This window comes from Nematostella vectensis, chromosome 14 (assembly GCF_932526225.1).
Source record: "Nematostella vectensis chromosome 14, jaNemVect1.1, whole genome shotgun sequence".
Classification (NCBI taxonomy): Eukaryota; Metazoa; Cnidaria; class Anthozoa; order Actiniaria; family Edwardsiidae; genus Nematostella; species Nematostella vectensis.
In genome coordinates, this window is record NC_064047.1 from 11,076,343 (window position 1) to 11,099,247 (window position 22,905).

Below are 22,905 nucleotides of genomic sequence, written 5' to 3' on the forward strand. Positions count from 1 at the left end.
AGGGTCATGTGACAGTACGGAACATGTGACAGTAAGGGACATGTGACAGTAAGGGACATGTGACAGTAAGGGACATGTGACAGTAAGGGACATGTGACAGTAAGGGACATGTGACAGTAAGGGACATGTGACAGTAAGGGACATGTGACAGTAAGGGACATGTGACAGTAAGGGACATGTGACGGTAAGGGACATGTGACGGTAAGGGACATGTGACGGTAAGGGACATGTGACAGTAAGGGACATGTGACAGTAAGGGACATGTGACGGTAAGGGACATGTGACGGTAAGGGACATGTGACGGTAAGGGACATGTGACAGTAAGGGACATGTGACGGTAAGGGACATGTGATGGTAAGGGACATGTGACAGTAAGGGACATGTGACAGTAAGGGACATGTGACAGTAAGGGACATGTGACGGTAAGGGACATGTGACGGTAAGGGACATGTGACAGTAAGGGACATGTGACGGTAAGGGGCAAGTGACAGTAAGGGACATGTGACGGTAAGGGGCATGTGACAGTAAGGGACATGTGACAGTAAGGGACATGTGACAGTAAGGGACATGTGACGGTAAGGGACATGTGACAGTAAGGGACATGTGACAGTAAGGGTCATGTGACGGTAAGGGACATGTGACGGTAAGGGACATGTGACAGTAAGGGACATGTGACAGTAAGGGTCATGTGACAGTAAGGGACATGTGACAGTAAGGGACATGATGGCATGTAGAAGTTTGGTTTGTTCTTTTGGAAATGTCCCATTTCCTTGTTAAAGAGGTGACTAAATAATATGCTCATTTATCTTTGCTTTATTTTCAGTCTAAAAAACTCCCTTGAACACGAAAAAAAACTGGCAGCTTTCACCAACTGACACATGGTACAATAATGTCATCAAGAACCACTGATCCAGAAGGCATAGGAATGATTTAGTTAACCTTTGAATATGATGCTTGTATGACCTTGACCCGAAGGGGGGGTGGGGGTACTCAGCCAGTGTTTGGGTATAGGGGTGCCGATGGGGGTTTTGAAACCTGACCCTGTTTAGGACAAAAATACTGAAAAACCATACCCTGTTTAGGACAACACCCTTGATTTTATGACCCTGTTTAGGACAACACCCTCAATTTTACGACAAATAAAAATGACACACTTAATTGATTTATACCTTCTTTTTTGGGTAAAAACACAGAATACGTTTCATCAAGTATTATACTCCAATTACTAAGTCTAGAAAAATGAAGACTTTTATCGCAAAATCGATCGCAGAAGGAAGCACCCAGTTAGCACGTGAGAGCAAGCAAGGCAATCAGATCGGCAGCGGGATCAGCGGTTACGAGTTTTAGCAAGACAAGCAAATCGCTACCCTGTTTAGGAGAGCCTTGCTGAACATTATGTACCCTGAGGCCTGAAATATATACCCTGTTCAGGACAGAGAAGCCTGAAATGTATCCCTGTTTATGACAGAGAGGTCAAAACCCATACCCCGTCCAACGGCACGTCCCTGTATAGCCAGTACAAGGGAGTACCCCCCCCCCCAGGGACCTTGAGCCCTGGCCTTGAATCATTTTTTAAAGTTTTCTTTTTATTCTCACAGTGACGAAAATACTGCACACTTTTATTCTACACTCAATAAAACACTCGCGTATAAGAACCTAGAGTTTTCAAGATCAGGTTGAATAGGTTATCCAAACAGTAACAGTCACTAGTCAGAATGCTTGCTGACATGCCAATCATTGCTGAGCACAACATGTAAGCCCATGTTGTAATGCGCCAAACAATTATGAACCCTTAATCATGTTTTAAATTGTCTTCATGTGCAATATTTCATAGGTTTCTTCTATATACAGAATTTCAAAAATCAACATTTGAGTAGTCTTTCAAGAACCAATTTTCCCCACCAGGTTCAAGGGATGGTTTAAATGCCAAATTTCAGCCTGTAGGTTCTTAATATCAAGGTTCTTATAGGCAAGTGTTTGCTATGATGAAGCAGAGGTTAGTTAGTGGAACTATGAGAACAGCGACGTAGCCAGAATTTTCAACAGGAGGGGGCCCAAAGACCCTTTCAAGGCATTTTCACCTGTGTCTTAGATAATGCCCCATACATTCACTGTATTTTTGGCTGCTAGAAGGGGGGCCCAGGCCCCCTTGGCCACCCCCCTGGCTACGCCCTGAAGAAGCCTACATGCAGGCTGCAACGGATGTTTTCATCAAGAAAAAAAAACGGTTGTTAAAACAGTCTTAAGTAATAGCAGCCCCCATGATTTTAAGCCCCTCGGGGCAGCTATGATGGCTGGAGACACCATCAATCACCAGCATGCTAGACTATTAGGGGTCTTGTGGCTAGGAATGATTTTGTGCTGTCTCTATCAATAAACTTTTGTTTGAAGAATGTAATGGCTCTACCTCAGGGCTGATTCACTAAAAAAAAGAGATGGTCTGAGCTCAGTTGCAAATGTTAGAATAGAGTGTGTACACCATGCAGTGAAAAAAGGGAATTAATGTACAATCTTTTTAATAATCATGAGCATAACACGCTAGGTTTGGACCACTTCAGAGCAATTTAATATTGTATATTTGGACACAATACAACTGCTTGGGAAGGGTGGGTAGGATCAATGTACAAGACGTGAAGCGTGAGGTGGCGAGACGGAAAGAGATGACGTAGACATGACATATGACCCTACCATATCTTTCCCATTAAACTTAATTAACTATATTATTATTAATATTACGAAGAGGGGGTTGTGCAAGTGCTTTCATCTGATAAGCTACTCTGTTATTGTTTACATTTGAAAATACAACAAAACAACACCTATTAAGGAAAGTATAAAATGACCATTGACAACTGAATGACTGTATTTAACTTTATTAGTTTGTTGAAAGTTTCTCAGTTACTGTATTTACTTGAATTAGTCATTCCCTTATGTACGGCAGCATGATCGCTTTTTTTTTAAAGTAATGAATTCTTCTATACATTTGTAACAAAATTTGTGTACCTGATTCAGAAGAATTGGTGATGAATTATAAGCAATGGTGAAAAACACTTCCCTATCCCACTCTCCTTTACAATAATGTTAACAGCATACTCAGGGAAATTTTTATGGCCTTACAGTATCTCCTGATCAATTTCCACACAAAAATAATGCATGATCTTTTATCTTCTTTGTAAAACTATAAGTGTTAAGGTCATTCCTGGAATATGATTTCATAAATTCGATATCCCTGTCTACCCTCACGTCCTGTATACCCTTACTACTGGGTTCCAGACAAATGCCGCACTTGTTAGGAGGTTAAAACTGTAGCTATATTGGCAAGTTTTTTAACCACCCCTGTTCAGATTAAGAGGGTGTGGCTCTGAGGGACTATTTGCGAGGCAGCTTGCCTCCTATTGTGAGGTTAGGAGGGAGATCTTGTGGATCTATGGAGGGGAATGTCCTTTCACTGGGCTTTTTGAATGAGCTGTAGTAGTTGAAGATGTCACCCACATTAGTGACCTTTCCAAGATTAGGGTTAGGAATGCGTAGACCAAATACTTTGTAACATTCCTCTAAAACCTGAGAAATGTAAAAATGGCACTTAATTAATAAACATAAATTTTCACAACGTTGGTTCAATGTTAATGTTTCTTCACAGGTAACAGCAGGGATTTTTTCCTCTTGTCAACAGTTTCTTGAGGGGGCAGGAACAGGCAGATTATTAAAATCATTATTTAAAATTTTCATTGGATTATTTGCTGAGAAGTTTTTATTCTGGAAATGAGTTTTCAGATTTTAGAATATACTCATTTTTCTTTCTGTTCATTGTGTGATGTATGAACTTGATGAATAGTCCAAAATTCGAACTACTGTTTCTTATCCAAGTCAAGAGGTTACAAAAGGTTTGTGTGAATCCATTATGGGGTAAATACCCCTCTATTTACACTTAAAACAATGAAAGTTTAATCAAAATTATCAAGCTTTACTTTAAAAATTAGAAAACCAAATAATCAAATAAAATTTTGAATAGTGAACTTATTAATCGCCTTTTGGTGGGCACACTTGACCTGGTTTGACTGTAGATTTAGTAAGGCGGAGAAGAAATGTCTTCAAAAAAGATGGGAGGAAAGTTTCATACACATAAAAAAAAAACATCTTGAATACTTTACCTTAAACTTGAGGCTTAAATCTGACTTGATGTCGCACCCATCTTTAGGCAATGATTTGCTTACAATATCATCAATGTTCAATTTAATAGACTCTACGTCCATATGGTAAATAGCTGGCTCTACAACACTGTCTGCTCTCTCATAGTACCTACAGGAAATAGCAAAAATTTTAGGAGTACAAGAGTACAGGAAGAAACCTCAATAAACTTTTAAGTTTCGATAAATTACAGAAAATTATGCAGAAAGCCTCACACTCTTTTTTTACCTGTAATGATATTATGTAATTTTTCCCATTGATAAACGTCGACATAAATTGATGTAATTTAATGTGATTTAGCTGAATATCCTGGTGTTGAATCACAGGCAGCCAAAGGCTACTGTCAGTGGTGGTTATACAGTACTGTCAGTGGTTATAAAAAGGAATGTATGGGAAACCGAGTCTTCTTCCGAGTCTATATACTGCAAAACACACAATCTGTAGGGGGCTTCAAACTTGCTTTACTGACATTCTATCGGCAAAATTGAAATAAAGGAAGACAATGGCCAATGTCCATTGATGCTAGATTTATGGCCTGATTATCCTGATGCTCCACATCCCCAATATTTTTTTTTTGAAATTTTGAATTCCATATTGTAGCTGGGTGTCATATATTCAATGAGGTGCTCCCAATGCGACCCCCCTGCACTCAAATTCATTCCTGCTACTGCACTGTTTTCAGGCGTCATGAAAGGAGTATGAAAGAGTCTTTCCCACTCCCCTTGCCCTCTCGGTACCATCCTGAGTTGTCTATGCACAAGGATTTTTTCCTAAAAAGAGCTTGAGGAGCAAGGGGAGGCTAAATTTGTTGTTGCACGAGCTCAACAGATCAAAGATCCTTAACTCGTTTGGGAAAAGCATGTAGTCAACCAAACTTTTCTCCCCAATTTTCTGTAATTTATTTGAATCTAAGTGAGTGGCATGGAAATTTGCTGTTAAGGCAGCTAGGTGCAAACACTGCGACATTTACTCATTCCTGTGAACTCTCCCGTGGGAGTCTCAAGATTTTGGACCTCTTCTCCAGCTCTCCCGTGCGGAACACCAAATCTCCTGCTTTTAGCGACTTTTATCGCTTAAAAAAATCCTTAAGGTACTACCAGAGGCTATTTCCTGGAAATTGTTTACCAAGTTTTAGCTGTGATATCTTCGACACAAAATGGAAATTTGCTTTAAAGGCAGCTAGGTGCAAACACAGCAACATTTACAGTACTCATTCCTGTGAACTCTACCGCGGGAGTCTCAAGATTTTGGACCTATTCTCCAGCTCTCCCGTGCGGAACACCAAATCTCCCGCTTTTAGCGACTTCTATCGCTTAAAAAAAAATCCTTAAGGTACTACCAGAGGCAATTTCCTGGAAATTGTTTACCAAATTGAGCTGTGATATCTTCGACACAAAAAGCCAATTTCCTTTAAAACTTCAGGAAAACTTTCAGGAAAACTTTGCTACAAATGTGTTGTGATGCTTCTTCAGGCGATTAAAGCGGGGTTTTTCGCTGAAATCTTTCGAGAATTGCGTCTTGGTTCGTAGTCTGTTATGTCAGCATGTCCGTGAGCCTGTGAAACTGAAACGGTAATAAGCCTTATTTTTGGCTCTATATGGGCCTATAAACCTCATATGGTCACGAGCTACGGCATGCTTTTTTTGGCCGGAAACTGACTTGAGGTGCAAATTGATGGTTTGCTTAGTTCGCAGCATGAGACATGTATCGAGTGACACAAGACCTCTTATTACTGTCATAAAAAACAAACGGACAGCTCAAAGCAACAAAACATAGAATTGCGGTTGTGCAATCGGCTTTGTCAGTTCGTGGTGTTTTGGCTGGATTACGATTTGGCTTAGAACCAGGCAAACTGAAAAGCGACCTTCGCTTGGAAGTATTGTCCTCTGAGCTTCCTAGTGGGAAGATGCGGGTTTCCATCATTTATTGGATTTATTTCAGAGAGTGGTGAAGTTGAAAGGTCTGTGAAATGCTTCAAATGAACCCATAAAAAAGTGAAAATCCTTCTTTGGTTTGAGTGCAATACTTGTAGAAGCTCGAGTGAAACTTGATCGGAGAGGCAAGTGATGAAAATTTGCATTTGAGCTTGAAGTAATTTGATGTTTCCTGGACATAAGTGTGAACTAGGTGTTACTCCCAATCCCTGTTGTGCTTTGCTCAATGTTTTGAAACTCGCCTTTAATGAATTGGAGGGAAAGACCCGATTTTAAATTCGCTTTTTCAAGCATAACAAAAAGGCGGAATTTCTTGAAAATCAGCAACGACGAATATTTTGGATCTACTTTCAGGTGATTTCCAGCCATAACAATAACCTCCGTCATTACCTTAATAGAAAATCCTAATAGAAAATTGACATTTTGCCTATTTTTCTATTTTTTGTAGCGCCACTTATCGAACATGCATGTTAACTGCAAACGTCTGCTAATTGGCTCAATAATAGCAGGAAAGCCATTTAACTGCTATAGCTTGGGGGGCCCTTTGAGGGTATACCCCACCCCTTCCCTAAAAAAATCAATAAACTCACCCCACCCCCAAAAAATTCTCAAGGCTTGAGATATTCTAAGGTTGACAGGTATGTTTACTTACTTATTGATTTGTTTGCTGCTGCTGCTCTCTGTGTCAATAGGCCATTCCAGCTATAGGCTTGCACTTAAAGCAGCATTGTCACCAGTTTACTTCCGGAGGTCCGACGGAAACCTCAACCGTTAAAAGACAAAAGAATCTATTAGAATCCGAGATATTTAACAGGCCATCCGCTCTAAATTATCGATCACATCCTCAAAGAAACTTCCAATAGACACAATGCTGTCAATATTTTGAAATATTTTTCGCGTTTTCCGCTAAAAATCATCGGAGATTTCTACGTAATCGACCGGAAGTAAACTGGTGACAATGCGGCTTTAATACAATGGAAACCTACCTCAACTACCAAAATGAAGCAAACACCTTTTTAAGCTTGCACCAAACGATGGGTATAATGGTACTTGAGGTGGGTTTACATGTCGAGTGCGCGCACATGCTTAGAGCTAGAATGACCTATTTTAATAATTATTGTTTTTTACTTTGCTATACCACCAATGAGAGTGCTATGGAATATTTTGCCAAGATTTCGTCTTGAGGGTAACTAGACAAAGCAGTTCTAATAACAACTGATGCTGGTGCCTCTTGTTGGTGGCTTGATTGATTTGCTGGTAAATTGATCGTTGATAAGCTTACCTTTCTCTAGCCTCTTTTTCCGTCTGCAGAGTTACGTCCGAAGGTGCACCCTCACCCATCACAAATCTTTTCAGCTTCTGTACCATCCCTGAACTCTCCGTGGCATAGTATCGCGACAATCCTTGAACACGCGCGACTCTAAACCCGCCATTACATCGAAACGCCCTGAACGACACGGCGGCCATCTTGGATATTACCCATAAACACTTGAGAGATGTAGATAATCGACATCGGGATCCCTGTGTTTATTGTAGCCACTCTTTTGGTTGTTTTCATATAGTTCTTTTTTCACGATAAGAATAAAATGAAAAGAACAGAATAATGACACTATTTCTTAAAATTTAAAAACTTAATTAATATTTTTATACTCACTTTTTATGCGACCTTTTTATGTTATGTTTATGTCAGCGGGTTTTGATGAATATATGCGCAGTGACGATGCGCAATTGATGTAAACAAACGAGTAAAAAAATGTGAAATGTACCCGAGAAGGTTGCTTCAAAATCCCTCCCTATCATCCCCTATCTAACGCTACACGATGAACAGGAATGTAAGGTATAGATGTGGAATATAAGGATTTATATACATGCCCCGAATCCGTGCTGGATGATGTAGAAAGGGGAAAAATAAGTCGTTATTTAGAAGCTACCTTATTAGGATCAGTTTGTTGTGAAACGAAAATACGTGGCCACTTGTGCAGTTAGGCCACAGAAAAATAACAATAACAAGCCTCGATGTTTATTTTAATTGAGTACTTATCGTGCTGAACTTATGAATGTGGAAACATTTGGTTCTCAGACATGAAAAGTCATCGAAGATGAAACAATTATGTTGTTTCCATGTTATGGAGTGAAGTTATGTTAATAACATTGCGGTGCCTCTTGAAGTTCGTTTGAATTACACTAACAAATACAATTCTATTTGTTCAAGTGCTTAGTTACATTACAAGAAGTGGCCCAATCGCCTTGTTCACTAATTAGATCCTTTTATTAACATCGATATTTGCTTTTTTTTTAATAATATTTCCTGGAATATGATTTAAAAAGAAAATAATATGCAATTTATTTATATTTTTGTTAAAAATATCTGTGTTTCTAACAATAGTTTAAGCTCTATATTGATCAACCAGAAGTCAAGCTAGTTCACAACAACAATAAATAAACAGTAAAAAAAAAAATAGATAAGTTGAGTATACTGTATGTATGGAGTTTTCTGATAAAAATCTGACCACCCCTGAAATAACAAAAAGGGATTTTTTGTATTTTTTGTATTTCCAAGGGACGTTTATTGTTGGATTTAGCTACAAAAAAGTCTGACTCATGGATTGATGATATACCAGAGTGACCTAGCTTAGGCTTTAGTCTGACTCATGGATTGATGATATACCAGAGTGACCTAGCTTATGCTTTATAGTTTTGCCTACAACTGTAGCACGTCTATTGAGAACCGAAAGTGGACACCCCCTGCCTTCCCCCGGGTACGGACCTGAATTGTTAGGCAATTTAACATTGCAATTCCTATATAAGAACCCAGACAACCTGTGAAATGCACTCAATAACAGCCTGGGGTGTGTGGGGTGTTGTACTGTATGCCCCAAAAGGACAAATTGTTAGTCTAGAAAAAGAAGTCCATTTCATTATATTTCTATTTATTACATGATTGTTTATATTTCACTCTGTTTATTCCTAGGTAGATATCATGGAGCATTTCTCACCTTCTAAGTTACATCGATCAGAAGTCAGAGTTTCCAGCCGAAATGGACTACAGACACGATCTGGCAGACTTCTCCAAAATGTATCCAGGCGACAGCGCTCAAAAACCACCGACACCTTGCCTTTCTCTGCCTGTCCAAGTACTGTCACATGGTCTATGCAAAACCCAGTACTTAACAATACACAGTCAGTCTTTTCATCATCATCCAATAAATCCCCTGTTGGCATTACCCATTTTAATTCTGTTCCCAGTATGAATTTCAGTGCAGAGCGGATGAGGGTTGAGAATGGAGCCTTTGGCTCAACATCTGTGGCATTTGGAAGTAATGCATTTGGTACGCAGAACTTAAGCCATAGGGACTTGGACACAGAAGAAGCCATGGAGGTTGATTGTCAGGATGAAATGGACACTCATATATCTCATGGACAGACAGACAATCATGCGCCCCATGGACACACAGGCGCTCATGTATCACATGGACGCACAAACAATCATACATCACATGGACACATGAACACACAAACAGAAACCAGCACATCCCGCCAACCTACAGCAGCTCCTATCAGATCTGCTAGACTGGTAATAGATAGACCGCCAATCACTGCTAATAACACCCCTGATTCGATGGATAATAGCAATCAACCAAGTGTTCATCCAAAGGTAATTTACATAGCTGAAAATTATGAATGATTCTTTGGTGCCTTGTGTGCCTTGGTGCCTTTTGTTTAAAATTTTTAATTGATCATGTGAAAAGATATCAGAACTAGTTTTATTGTCTCTCTTTTTAAGATTTATTTCCAATCTCACTGTCTTTCATCTCTTTAAGGCCAATACCTAACTTACAGTTTAATAACATCACTATCAAGGGAGGTGGATTGGATAGGCATTTTTGAATTATCTGCCCTTTTTCGTGCCTATTTTCTTGTCCACACTTTTTTTTTAGAATCTTGATCCGTCAGGTACAAACCTAAAATAATTGCTGTTTTCTGGCAAGTTTTTGGGCTTATTTCTTACAAAACACATAATGAGGAAATTAAAGATATTCTTTGTTTGGAATACCTTCTTTAACTACGTTATTTAAGTATGCGATTTTGTTTCTCACCGACAATGGGATCGCTGCGTTTTCTTATTGATTTCCACTTTTTATCATACTGAGAACAAATGATTCCCTGTATACTGCACACCCCATTTTTCGAGGTCATTGGAGTAAAAAAGTGTGCATTATACGCCAGTAAATATGGTACTGGCTTTAGCTTTTTACTCTCTTTTTCTTTTCTTAGCTTCCTATATCAGAGAGTTCAAAAGAAAAGAGCACTCCTCCAAATACACCACAAACTTCCAGCAAAGCACTAGAGAAACCCTCAAGCACAAGCTCATCTAAACCTCCCCAGACAGTCACCCCTGATATGATTCAAAGTCCTAAGAAATCCACTGGGAAGAAGAAGGCAATTTATATCGTGCTTCATGTGGGGAAGGTCGTTATTGGAGGCATCAAAGCTAAAGCTGTAGCACCTGTTAAGGTACTTAACATGGCCTTTTTTTTCTGTCTTGCTCACTGAATCTTACATTATTTAAAGTACCTTTTTATGTATTTAAATAAAGAGGTTGAAAGCACATTTGTTGTGTATACTGCACTCTTGTGAGCCAATGCTGAAAGGGGAAAGGGAATAATAATCTGTTTTATGATGGTAAAAAAACTCTAGCTTGGTAGTTTTCTAACTTCTTATTTATTGTTCAGATTTATGCTGAGAAGATTTTCTTGGAACTTGAATTTAAAGAGGGTAAGTATACACTCCTTAAGTATTTAATCTGCAAATACTGTTTGCCATTATATCCCCTGCAATGTCTTTGTTGTTGTCGTCGTATCTAATGGAATGGCTGTATTTTTTGTCTGTAGGAGACAAATCTTCAGTTTTAAGGATTCCACTTAAAGATTTTACCGAGTGTTTGGTGAGGACATGCTAGCATTCAGAGAACATTGGGATGTGGCTAATAGACACAAAGAATGTCAATCAGCCGCATTTTGTTATTATATTTAAAAGATACAATGGTCTATTTGCAAAAAAACAACTTAAAATAACCATCCACTGTTATGGCTGACTTTGTTGTTGCGCGACCACTGAGAATTCAAATCCATTCCTCTCCTGGGAATAGCACATAGTCCATCATACCACTTGGACCAATCGATTACCAAAGAGCTGTAATCAGTAAAATTGCCACAAGTGAGCCTGTGTACTCTAAGGGTATCAGGAAAATGAAAGAGAATTCTTAAATAGGTCATGTATTTTTTGTCAAGAAAACATATCTTAAGCTTTGCTGGATGAAAAGCATTGTATTCAAATCATCTTGCTAGAGGCTGTGTGTATAAAACGATTTAGTTTATATTAACAAAAATGAGTGGAAACAATATTAGTAGCCTAATTTAACGTTTTTTTTTCTTTTACAGGTCACATTTCAGTCACCGAATCCTGTTCTAGTGTTCACATTTTGCAAGTGTGGAGCTAAGGAGATAACAAACAAACTGAAAGACAAGGGAGTTATACTGGACCATAAAAACGAAGGTCTTTATTTTGTTGCATGATGTACCCGGTCTTGAAAGGAGGGTAATGTGTAAAACTTTGATGGGAGGTTGAGGTATCTGTGCAGACCCAAATATATTAGGTTCAATGTTGATTCAGGCCTTGAGTTAAGCATAATAGTCTTAACAGTCTCACAAATTAAAACCAACATGTTATTTGATTCTGTTCAACAAAAGGTTTTCATATGAATTAGGGTCATGCTTTCACCAACTCACACAGTCATGCACCATGATGAACTAAATTTGTCCTTTGCGACAGTGCCCCTCCACCCTCCCCCTCCCAAACCCCTCTCCACCCCTTCTGGAAATTCTGGATCAGTCAATTTGATGGAATCAGATATCTGGCAGCTATTCAACAACCCAAAGACATATGGATCAGACCTAATTGACTCAATATAGATGTGCCAGTAACATAAAAAGAACAAGTTTCAAATTTAACAAAAAAAAACAATCTCTCTTAGATCTTGGTGCTGGCAAAAGTGCATTGGGTTACTAGTTTGTAAAAGCAAATGTGCTTCAAACTTTGAAAATCTCCTTTATTCTCATAAGAGATTTTCTTAAATTCAACCCTGTTTACATTTCTTGCGCTAGCTCTTTAATATGTGTTTTTTGCTGTTCAGTTGTTTCACATTTACTGTTACTTTATTCTATAGAACCTAAGAAACGTCGCATCATTCTCAACATTAATTGCAACTACCTTCCACGAGATGTGAAGACAGACCTCATAGAACTGGTATGTATCATATAACAACTTCCCTATGTCTTCACATCTTTGTTTAAAAAAAAACGTCTGCAAATGGTGAAGACCAACAGCTTCTTGTGGTTAAGTAAGAATTGCATGGTTTATTCGACATAATTACCCTTATTAGTGGAAATACGACGATTCCAATGAAATTTCTCAGTACTAGAAATGCCATTTGGCAATTACCATTTGCAATGACCAACTTTTTCGAAATAGGTGTAGGCTTCCTATTTTTTTTCTACTATTGTCTCTAAGAAATAATTTTGCTAATTTTGTTTATCTTGGCACAGTTCCAGAGAAGAATGTCTGACAAACTCTCCTGGCGTGAGATGAGGTACTGTACGTCCTCATTGGCAAAAGAATCCCGCCCATTTACGCCAACTTTTTTCCATTTGTGCTATATGCCTGTTTTGCTATATGTTATATGTCAGTGGAATACACCAAAAACAGGAATTCGACAAATTGCTGCCATTGTGGCAGTGAGTCTGCCATGAAGAATCTGGGGATACCACTTTGGGGAAAAGTTGTGCTTGCAAATAAATAAACACACTCACAACCGGCGAGTGTGCGTGTGTTTCTTTTCTTGCTGTTACACTTCGATACACTTGTGTTTGCTATGTTTACATCAGTTTTTGCTGATGAAAATTTGTTTTCACTGTTGAAAATTTGTTTTCACTGTGTTTGCTCTCTGTGCACTTTTGTTTCTGTGTTTGCTCTTTATACTCTCGGGTTTTCTCTGGTTTTGTTTAGCTCTAGTGAGCTGAAGGAGGAGCTAAAAGTGGAGCCGGCAGTGGCGCCACTCGGAAGTGAACCAGAGCCCTCGGGAACCAATCAAACTGAAGCTGCTGATTCATCAACACAAGATTCATCGGCAGTTACAGGAAGTGCATTGTCACCACCAACCGGAAGCGCATCGTCACCGGTAGCCGGAAGTACATCGTCACCAGTAACCGGAAGTACATCGTCACCAATAGCCGGAAGTGTATCGTCACAAGTAGCCGGAAGTGCTTCGTCACCAGTAGCCGGAAGTTGTAATGGCAGAAAGATACTGACCCCTAAAAGTAAGCGCCTTTGTTTGTAGCTCCAAAATCAGTTGTTGTATACAAAAACCCACTTTGACGGAAGCTAGCCTGAAAAATCTTACATTAAACATGGCTACTCTTTCGGTCAAGCGTTGATATAATGAAACAATCAATGAATGAATACATTTTGGAATCTAATCACCCCTCCTTCTAGCCTGAATGCTGAATTGCGATAGCAAAGATACAACGAGGTCTAGCCGAAAGCATACAAGGCGCCTCATTGTATCGTATCCATTCTGACATGTTGCCAAGCAAATGTTACATGGAATAACTTTCGAGGTATTCGTCATTTTGTGTTTCATGTTTTTGAAGTGGGTTCCAAAACCCCGAACATGTTGCCGTGTGAAATGATACGCGGAAAGGTTTGTTGCGCGACATGTTACACGGTCATAAACATTCCACGATACAATGTTTCGCGAAAACTTTTTGTTGCATCTTATTCCGTGTAACACCACCCTTAAGTGAATATAGTGTCTAGCCTTTGCGTATCCCACAAGAAATTGGCTTTTCCTTGCTATAGTTATTAATTTCGTTAGTCTTTATCCGCAGAGTCCAGTGCTCGGAGGAAGTTGTACGAGAAGAGTAGCTCCTCTCCCTCGGTAGGCATAAAGTTTATTATCTACATCCCCTTTTTCTCTACCCAACTGTCAAATAGACTTGATTTGCCTCTACAAGGAAATGCTAAAATATGAAAAAGGATATGGTTAACTTGTTTGATCTACAATAAACACCTGCGTATGAGAACCTAGAGATTAAAAATCTACGGACTGAAATTTAGCATTTAAAGCACCTATTTATAAGAACCTACCAACTGCCATGGCCGAACGGATGGCAAACTGTTGTGCGAGACATCTCGGCCGAGGCGATGATGGCGATGATTATGATTATAAGAACATTATCAGCCTGGCAGGAAAGAATAAATTCTTATTTGAAGATTACTAAAATGTTTCTGATTTATGGTTGATAAAAGAGGAAAAAGATACTTTTCGTAAACGTTTGATGCATAAAAGGTTGTTGGGTGTTATATGAATGAAATAACAAAAAACAATTTTAAAAGAACCTAAACAGCCTGATTTGACAAAAGTTACCCAAATTTATAAGAAACTAATCAGCATGATCTCGAAAATTCTAGGTTTCCTTACGCGGGTGTTAACTGTATTTGCTTACTTCCAGAAGCCGAGCTCTGGGTCCAGCGAAAAAGATGTTCAACAAGAACCTTTAAAAGCTCAATCCGAGGATCCTGAAGTCTTACCTGAGCTAGAGGACCAGGTGTCGAGCGATTCCCGAAAGGACACGACCGATAGGTCACAAGATACCCCTTGCCAAGCGCCACACCCTGAGTCGTCCGTGCGTACACACCCCTCTACTAGCCTAAAAGAGTCTACCGCTTCCATGCACCGTGACAATGCTGATACATTGCGTGACAGCCCTAGGAGATTGCGTGACATGTCAACTAAATCGACTGACAAACTAAAAGCTAGCCCCACGAAATTGCGTAATAAATCAACCCGAATGCGGGGCGGTCCCGTGAGACCACGTGATAGTCCGATTAAGTCACGTGACAGTCAGTCTAAAGTAAGCGAAAGCTCCTCGCCTCGGTCCAAAATAGGAAGTGATTCCCCTTCCCCTAGGGTTAAACGTGACTTATTTTCGAGACTTACTTCCGGTAACGTACGTGACATATTCCCAACTATCAATCACGAAGCAGAATCACACGTAACGCAGGCAGAGACTGTAACGCAAGCAACTTTATCGTGCGAAAGCGACACCTCTTGCAGCGTGACTTCTAGTGTCTCTGGTTCTAACATGGATGGGTGTGACGTGACACGTAACGAAAGGGCCGAATGCGTGACGCCTGAGCCGGACTCTAAAGTGCGTGACATGATTCATCATCATGGCGAGATGGAAAGTCACATCAATATGCTTGGTAAACACAGCGAGAAACAGCGTTACACACTTGAACAGCATCAAAAGCTCCTTTCCTTGGAACGCGCGGAGAGAACACGAAACATGGAGACCATCCAAGGCCTGAGCACAACACTAGCAGATCGCGAACAGCAGATTGCTCGAATGCGTGACGAGATCGCGTTACTTGGTCGCGAGGTCGAGCGACACAGGGATACCGTAGCATCACTTCAGCAGGATTTGAGGCAGGAGCGTGAGACGTCGTCAAGGTTACGAAAGGTGCACAGCGAGTTGACGCATGCGCGTAGGGCTCTTGATGAAGAGCGTGTGCTACGGAGCGTGCGCGATCAACAAGTCCAGGAGAAAGACCAGCGATTGGGTGAACTGCAGAGGGTGATCAGCGAGGAGGCGAGGGTACGCGGGAATCTAGAATCGGAGTTGAGGAATGTACGGAGTGCGTGTCTGCAGCATATGGATGAGCTAGAGAATCAGAGATTGTTCCGGCAGACGCAAGACCAGCAGATCCAGGGACGAGAGGACAGAATAGCAGCGAGTGAGCGCCGGTACCAGGACCAGCTAGCAGCGCGGTTGCGCCTAGATGAGGACTTCAGGAGGTTACAGCTCGAGAAGGAGAGCGAGACTCGCGCCAAAGACGCCATACAAGCCGAGCTAATCCAGGAACGGGAACGCAGGAATAATGATCAAGCCAGTAGAGACGAGGAAAGGCAGAACTACGATCGGCAGCTGCACGATCAAGAGTCGAGGATTCTGAGTATGGAGGTCGATTTAAGGGCAAAGGATGATAGCTTGGACGAGCTCAGACGGCGTGTAGGGGAAGCCCAAGCCATGCTCGCTCAAACCCAGGACGAGAGACGGCACGACCTCAGGTCCCTGGAGCCACGCAACTGGATTATCCCACGCGAGGAGGTGACCGTGTCGGCCACGCCTTTAGGAACAGGTGCATGGGGATCGGTCAAAGTCGGGACCTTCCGTGGCTCCGAGGTAGCCGTGAAGCAGATTCATGAGCTCATCCTCTCGCCACACAACAGAAGATTATTTGAGCGCGAGATGAGCATTGCCTCACGGTGTCGTCATCCCTGCCTACTGCAGTTCATCGGTGCGACCAACGATGACGGGATACCTTTGTTTTTGACCGAGATCTTGGACTCGGACCTTCGCGCGGTGCTTTTCCAGCGTGCCTTGCACCAAGAGGAGATCATTAGCATAGGGCTGGACTGCGCACGCGCACTCAACTACCTTCACCTGAGCAAGCCTTTTCCCATCATTCATCGCGATATTAGTAGTTCGAACGTGTTGCTATGGAAGCGTCAAACGAGCTGGCGGGCGAAGCTGTCGGATTATGGTGCTGCAAATTTCATGCGCCAGTGCATGACGGTTAACCCAGGCGCTGGTATTTATGCTGCTCCGGAGGCCTCCACGTCACATCAGTCGCCGAAGGTGAGTACTTTTACGCCCTATCCACATTAAGCCTGCGCATTACCCAAGTTTCCCAAAGTGTGTTTTTAGTAATAGGCCCTGTTCACACTAAGCCTGCGCATTACCCAAGTTGCCCAAAATGTGTTTTTAGTAGTAGGCCGTGTTCACACTAAGCCTGCGCAGTACCCAAGTTGCCCAAAGTGTGTTTTTAGTAACAGGCGCTGTCCACACTAAGCCTGCGCATTACCCAAGTTGCCCAAAGTGCGGTTCTAGTAGTAGGCCGTGTTCACACTAAGCCTGCGCATTACCCAAGTTGCCCAAAGTGTGCTTTTAGTAGTAGGCCGTGTTCACACTAAGCCTGCGCATTACCCAAGTTGCCCAAAGTGTGCTTTTAGTAGTAGGCCCTGTTCACACAGCCTGCGCATTACCCAAGTTGCCCAAAGTGTGCTTATAGTAGTAGGCCGTGTTCACACTAAGCCTGCGCATTACCCAAGTTGCCCAAAGTGTGCTTTTAGTAGTAGGCCCTGTTCACACAGCCTGCGCATTACCCAAGTTGCCCAAAGTGTGTTTTTAGTAGTAGGCCGTGTTCACACTAAGCCTGCGCATTACCCAAGTTGCCCAAAGTGTGTTTGTAGTAGTAGGCCGTGTTTACACTAAGCCTCCACATCCCATTTTCCCGAGGTTAGCTTTTAGCATTAAGGCCGTGTTCACATGCTCGCATTACCCAAGTTGCCCAAGGTTATCCCTTTGCATTTATGCGCTGCTCAGAGCCTCCGTATCCCCCAGTGACCAAAGGTGAGCCTTAAGCAATCTTGTCAGCCCTTTCAGACAAGGTTTCGGCTTCCCACTAATCACCGCAGGCGAGCCCTTATAAGTATTTAAGCTATGTTCACACTTAACACCCCAGGCGAGCCCTTATAAGTATTTAAGCCCTGTTCACACTAAACTTCTGCATCACTCAAATCCCCCAAGGTGAGCCTAAAGCAATTCAGCCCTGTTCAGATAATGCTTGCACATCCCATCTGTTGCTCAAGTCTGCTTGTGTTTCGCAGGTTGACGTTTACAGCTTTGGTTTACTTCTCTGCGAAATGTCAATCCGAGAACTTCCGGTACCACAGCAAACCCGCGAGCAGGTCAGCCTTATTACAAACGGTGTGCTGCGTGAGCTGGTAATGAGATGCCTGAAGACAAGCCCTGAAGCGAGGCCGAGCATGAGCGAGATCATAACACTGCTAGAACAACAACAAAATGCCCTACGTGATCGCGGGCTCGTGCATGTTAATGGTAGATCCGCTACCTTATAAGGCGTTATGGAACGATTCCTTATAAAGATGTAATGTGGGTTTAGGAGACGAAGAAGGTTAAAAGTTAATACCTTTTTGATGTTTTAATCAGAGTAATGAAAGATTTGGGCTCAGACAGGTGCCACAAAATTATTTTAAAGATAATAAACGGCTAAGGAATGCAGACAAACGGTATAAATTACAGGTGGTATTGATTACATTCTAAAGGCAAGAGGACAGTAAAGGATTACATACAAACGGCTATGAGTTATAGGTCTATATTCTAGGAAATATAACGGCAGGGGACTTCAAGCTATCGGTCAAAGGAATTGTAACGGACGAGTTGTTTGTTTTAGGCAGTGCTCTATGCGAGCAGGCCATTGTTGAACTGTAAGTCGTGCGTCCTCTTTTTATCCTAAAAGCCAAACAGGTTCTCTACCAGAGTCTGGTACTCAGGGTACAACCCCCACACCCCAGCCTCAACTTTATACTCTAAACAACAGCCCTACTTTAACCCTATACCCCACTACAAACAACAACCCTATACCCCACTACAGACAACAACCCTATACCCCACTACAAACAACAACCCTCAACCCTATACCCCACTACAGACAACAACCCTCAACACTATACCCCACTACAGACAACAACCCTCAACATATAACCAACTATAGACAACAACCCTATACCCCACTACAAACAACAACCCTATACCCCACTACAAACAACAACCCTCAACCTTATACCCCACTACAGACAACAACCCTCAACATATACCCAACTACAGACAACAACCCTCAACCCTGTACCCCACTACAGACAACAATCCTCAACACTATACCCCACTACAGACAACAACCCTCAACATATACCCAACTACAGACAACAACACTCAACCCTGTACCCCACTACAGACAACAACCCTCAACACTATACCCCACTACAAGCAACAACCCTCAACACTATACCCCACTACAGACAACAACCCTCAACACTATACCCCACTACAGACAACAACCCTCAACACTATACCCCACTACAAACAACAACCCTCAACACTATACCCCACTACAGACAACAACCCTCAACAGTATACCCCACTACAGACAACAACCCTCAACACTATACCCCACTACAAACAACAACAACACTATACCCCACTACAAGCAACAACCCTCAACACTATACCCCACTACAGACAACAACCCTCAACACTATACCCCACTACAAACAACAACCCTCAACACTATACCCCACTACAGACAACAACCCTCAACACTATACCCCACTACAAGCAACAACCCTCAACACTATACCCCACTACAAGCAACAACCCTCAACACTATACCCCACTACAGACAACAACCCTCAACCCTATACCCCACTACAGACAACAACCCTATACCCCACTACAAACAACAACCCTATACCCCACTACAGACAACAACCCTCAACACTATACCCCACTACAGACAACAACCCTCAACACTATACCCCACTACAGACAACAACCCTCAACACTATACCCCACTACAGACAACAACCCTCAACACTATACCCCACTACAAACAACAACCCTATACCCCACTACAAACAACAACCCTATACCCCACTACAGACAACAACCCTCAACACTATACCCCATTACAGGCAACAACCCTCAACACTATACCCCACAACAAACAACAACCCTCAACACTATACCCCACTACAAACAACAACCCTCAACACTATACCCACTACAAACAACAACCCTCAACATATACCCAACTACAGACAACAACCCTCAACACTATACCCCACTACAAGCAACAACCCTCAACACTATACCCCACTACAGACAACAACCCTCAACACTATACCCCACTACAGACAACAACCCTCAACACTATACCCCACTACAGACAACAACCCTCAACACTATACCCCACTACAAACAACAACCCTATACCCCACTACAAACAACAACCCTCAACACTATACCCCACTACAGACAACAACCCTCAACACTATACCCAACTACAAGCAACAACCCTCAACACTATACCCCACTACAGACAACAACCCTCAACACTATACCCCACTACAGGCAACAACCCTCAACACTATACCCCACTACAAACAACAACACCCAACAATATACCCCACTACAAACAACAACCCTATACCCCACTACAAACAACAACCCTCAACACTATACCCCACTACAGACAACAACCCTCAACACTATACCCAACTACAAGCAACAACCCTCAACACTATACCCCACTACAAACAACAACCTTCAACACTATACCCCACTACAGACAACAACCCTCAACACTATACCCCACTACAGACAACAACCCTCAACACTATACCCCACTACAAACAACAACCCTATACCCCACTACAAACAACAACCCCCAACAATATACCCAACTACAAGCAACAACCCTCAACACTATACCCCACTACAGACAACAACCCTCAACACTATACCCAACTACAAGCAACAACCCTCAACACTATACCCCACTACAGACAACAACCCTCAACACTATACCCCACTACAGACAACAACCCTCAACACTATACCCCACTACAGACAACAACCCCCAACACTATACCCCACAACAAACAACGAACAACCAAAAGCCCCTTCCCCGAGTCTATAACCGCCTTCCGGCGAAACCACTTAAGTTGTCGGTGAATTAGTTATCAGAGAATTCACATGATAACCATCAATGTCCAACGCCACACCTTATACAAAACTGAACTGAGGTAAACTTTCGCTTAAAGTAATTTCGATAAAACTGTTTCACTAACAACTGCATTAAATGTCTGACACCATTGGAGGGCCAGAAAGTATATTTGTATAATTATCAATAAAAGTCCGTTGCAACATTTTTATCTGCTTTCGTTGTGTCTTTGCTTAGTCATTTCGGGTATTTTACCCTGCAAGAACAAGAACTATGTTTTAATAAGGAAACCTAGCGATAAAGAATACAAATCTTTAAGGTATTAAGGTATCAAGCCCACCAAGTCAAATAGACATTACGCTAAGCCTTAAAACACGAGTACTTGAGATCATTTTATACACGCATGGTCCAGGGGCGGTAAGGGTTATTTTCGTGATCCGTGAACGGCCTTTTTTGTTTATCGTGAATCGTGAGAAATTGAAAATCGTGATCCGTGATTGCTTGTTTTGCCGTGATCAGCGTGAATCGCGATCTATCCTCTTTAAAAATCGTGAATCGTGATTTATGCCTTTTAAACATCGTGAATTGTGATTTCCGAGTAAAGATTGTTTTTTTGTAGCCAGTTTATCGTGAAACGTGATTTCCGATTTTTTAAACTCGTGAAGCGTGCAGGGAACCCCTTCCCCCCCTAACCGACCCTGATGGCCCCCCCTGATGGTCGAATTCATCTAATGGATTTAGCAGAGTATTTATTTTCTGATATGACAAGTAGCTCATGGTGGTCGCTGGTTTGAAAAAAATATCCCAGACATCCTCCTCCACTCAAGACGTCCACTCAAAGTATGCACTCAGATTACATTTTGGTAATATCTTAAGTTGTTTTTTATATTTCCTCTTGAAACAGTAAATTATCATGCGTCAGGCCCAATGTGACTAGGATCGATGGAGCAGTCGTATTCTATCGGTAAGATATCTACCTAGTGAACAACAAATTCTAACGTATGACTTCAATCATCCCTTTCTCCTGCGCTCTCTGAACAGACATTGACGCACATAAGCATTACGTTGTGTGGGCAGTAATGGAGATTCCAAACATGAACACGATGTCATACATTTTTGTCAAACTTTTAGAACCTAGAACGATCGTGAGTGGTGTATCGAGATGATTTTGTGTAATGCTGCTTGACGAGCTGATAAATGTGCAGCTCGCACAATCACTATCATTAGTTGCGTATCAATTTTAGGTTTTCGTGTCTCATATCTTAAAATCTTTTTACATTTGTTGTAATAATGTTTGCCCACGTATACTTCAAAAGTTCAATAACTATTGAACTTTCATTCGTTAGCTTCCCCTATATTTATCCCAAGGTTATCACCTCACCTGTAAGCACATACCATGTCTTCTGCCTAGGTGGCAATTGAAACGCCCTACAACGCCGACAGCCTGATTTGGCCTTTGACTACGATGGCCCACGGGGCTTGGCAACTCTTGTTTCTTTGCCGCCAAAAATGTATTTCTTCACGCAAACACTTTATTTCTTCAAGGTAAAACTTTTTTTCTTCAAGACAAAAGTAGTTCTCTTTTTAAGCGTTAGTGTGACATTTGTTCATCCTTCACGTAATTGCTCTTTTTGAAGCCTGGATTTGTTTTTATTTACGCCTATTTGCTTATTCATTTGATACCCATAATACCACTACGGGCTACGATGCATGGATTCTCCGAGTGCAACGACCTTCTCCACGCTCGCCGTGAACCTGGGCTGCCTGTGGTTGATACACGTTCATAGTCACACGTATCACACGTAGAAAAGAGGTATCAATTTCCCCCTAGGGGGGCCTTTCATGTCGAGCATGAACAAATTCTTCACTCCACGATCCGTGTCTTGGCTATATTTGTGATTAGAAACCCCCTTAACCCGTTCATAGTCACACGTATCACACGTAAAAAAGAGGTATCAATTTCCCCCTAGGGGGGCCTTTCATGTCGAGCATGAACAAATTCTTCACTCCACGATCCGTGTCTTGGCTATATTTGTGATTGGAAACCCCCTTAACCCTTAGCAAAAGTAAAACTCGAGGG

At 41.7% G+C, this 22,905-nt stretch overlaps 3 protein-coding genes across 7 annotated transcripts in view; 2 read left to right on the top strand and 1 right to left on the bottom strand.

Annotated features, from left to right (window-relative positions):
• The window catches only part of LOC5504709, a 63,510-nt gene extending 61,295 nt beyond the window's left edge, over positions 1-2,215 (top strand). For both annotated transcript variants that reach the window (XM_048721934.1, XM_048721935.1), the window contains exon 38: positions 824-2,215. In XM_048721934.1, the coding sequence (XP_048577891.1) occupies positions 824-841 (18 nt within the window). In that variant the 3' untranslated portion in view covers positions 842-2,215. The remainder of the gene's footprint in view (positions 1-823) is intronic.
• A 639-nt stretch (positions 2,216-2,854) lies between these two features.
• LOC116619026 lies at positions 2,855-7,606 on the bottom strand. Its single transcript, XM_032383318.2, has 3 exons — positions 7,402-7,606; positions 4,149-4,296; positions 2,855-3,558 (listed from the first exon to the last, which is right to left on the bottom strand). Exons 1-3 carry the CDS (start codon positions 7,584-7,586, stop codon positions 3,367-3,369), a joined length of 525 nt encoding a protein of 174 aa, XP_032239209.2. The 5' UTR covers positions 7,587-7,606; the 3' UTR covers positions 2,855-3,366.
• A 235-nt stretch (positions 7,607-7,841) lies between these two features.
• Positions 7,842-18,399, top strand: LOC5513787. Of its 4 annotated transcripts, none has more exons than XM_048721979.1 (12): positions 7,842-7,956; positions 9,091-9,774; positions 10,395-10,634; positions 10,853-10,895; positions 11,012-11,064; positions 11,561-11,675; positions 12,346-12,425; positions 12,725-12,768; positions 13,185-13,495; positions 14,066-14,115; positions 14,690-16,879; positions 17,911-18,399. In XM_048721979.1, the coding sequence occupies exons 2-12, from the start codon at positions 9,100-9,102 to the stop codon at positions 18,160-18,162; spliced, it is 4,053 nt and encodes a 1,350-aa protein (XP_048577936.1). In that variant the 5' UTR covers positions 7,842-7,956; positions 9,091-9,099; the 3' UTR covers positions 18,163-18,399. The 4 variants fall into 4 exon arrangements, with proteins under 4 accessions (XP_048577936.1, XP_048577934.1, XP_048577935.1 ...); XM_048721977.1 differs by having other exon boundaries at positions 7,848-7,951; XM_048721978.1 differs by having other exon boundaries at positions 7,848-7,951; positions 14,693-16,879.
• The last annotated feature ends 4,506 nt before the right edge of the window (positions 18,400-22,905 follow it).

Coding starts and splice junctions, on each gene's coding strand:
- LOC116619026 (XM_032383318.2), bottom strand. CDS start 7,586: ATGGCCGCCGTGTCGTTCAGGGCGTTTCGATGTAATGGCGGGTTTAGA. Junction 4,297..7,401: donor GAAAAAGAGGCTAGAGAAAG/GTAAGCTTATCA, acceptor TATTTCCTGTAG/GTACTATGAGAGAGCAGACA. Junction 3,559..4,148: donor ATTTAAGCCTCAAGTTTAAG/GTAAAGTATTCA, acceptor TACATTTCTCAG/GTTTTAGAGGAATGTTACAA.
- LOC5513787 (XM_048721977.1), top strand. Junction 10,635..10,852: donor AAGCTGTAGCACCTGTTAAG/GTACTTAACATG, acceptor TTTATTGTTCAG/ATTTATGCTGAGAAGATTTT. Junction 11,065..11,560: donor AAGATTTTACCGAGTGTTTG/GTGAGGACATGC, acceptor TTTCTTTTACAG/GTCACATTTCAGTCACCGAA.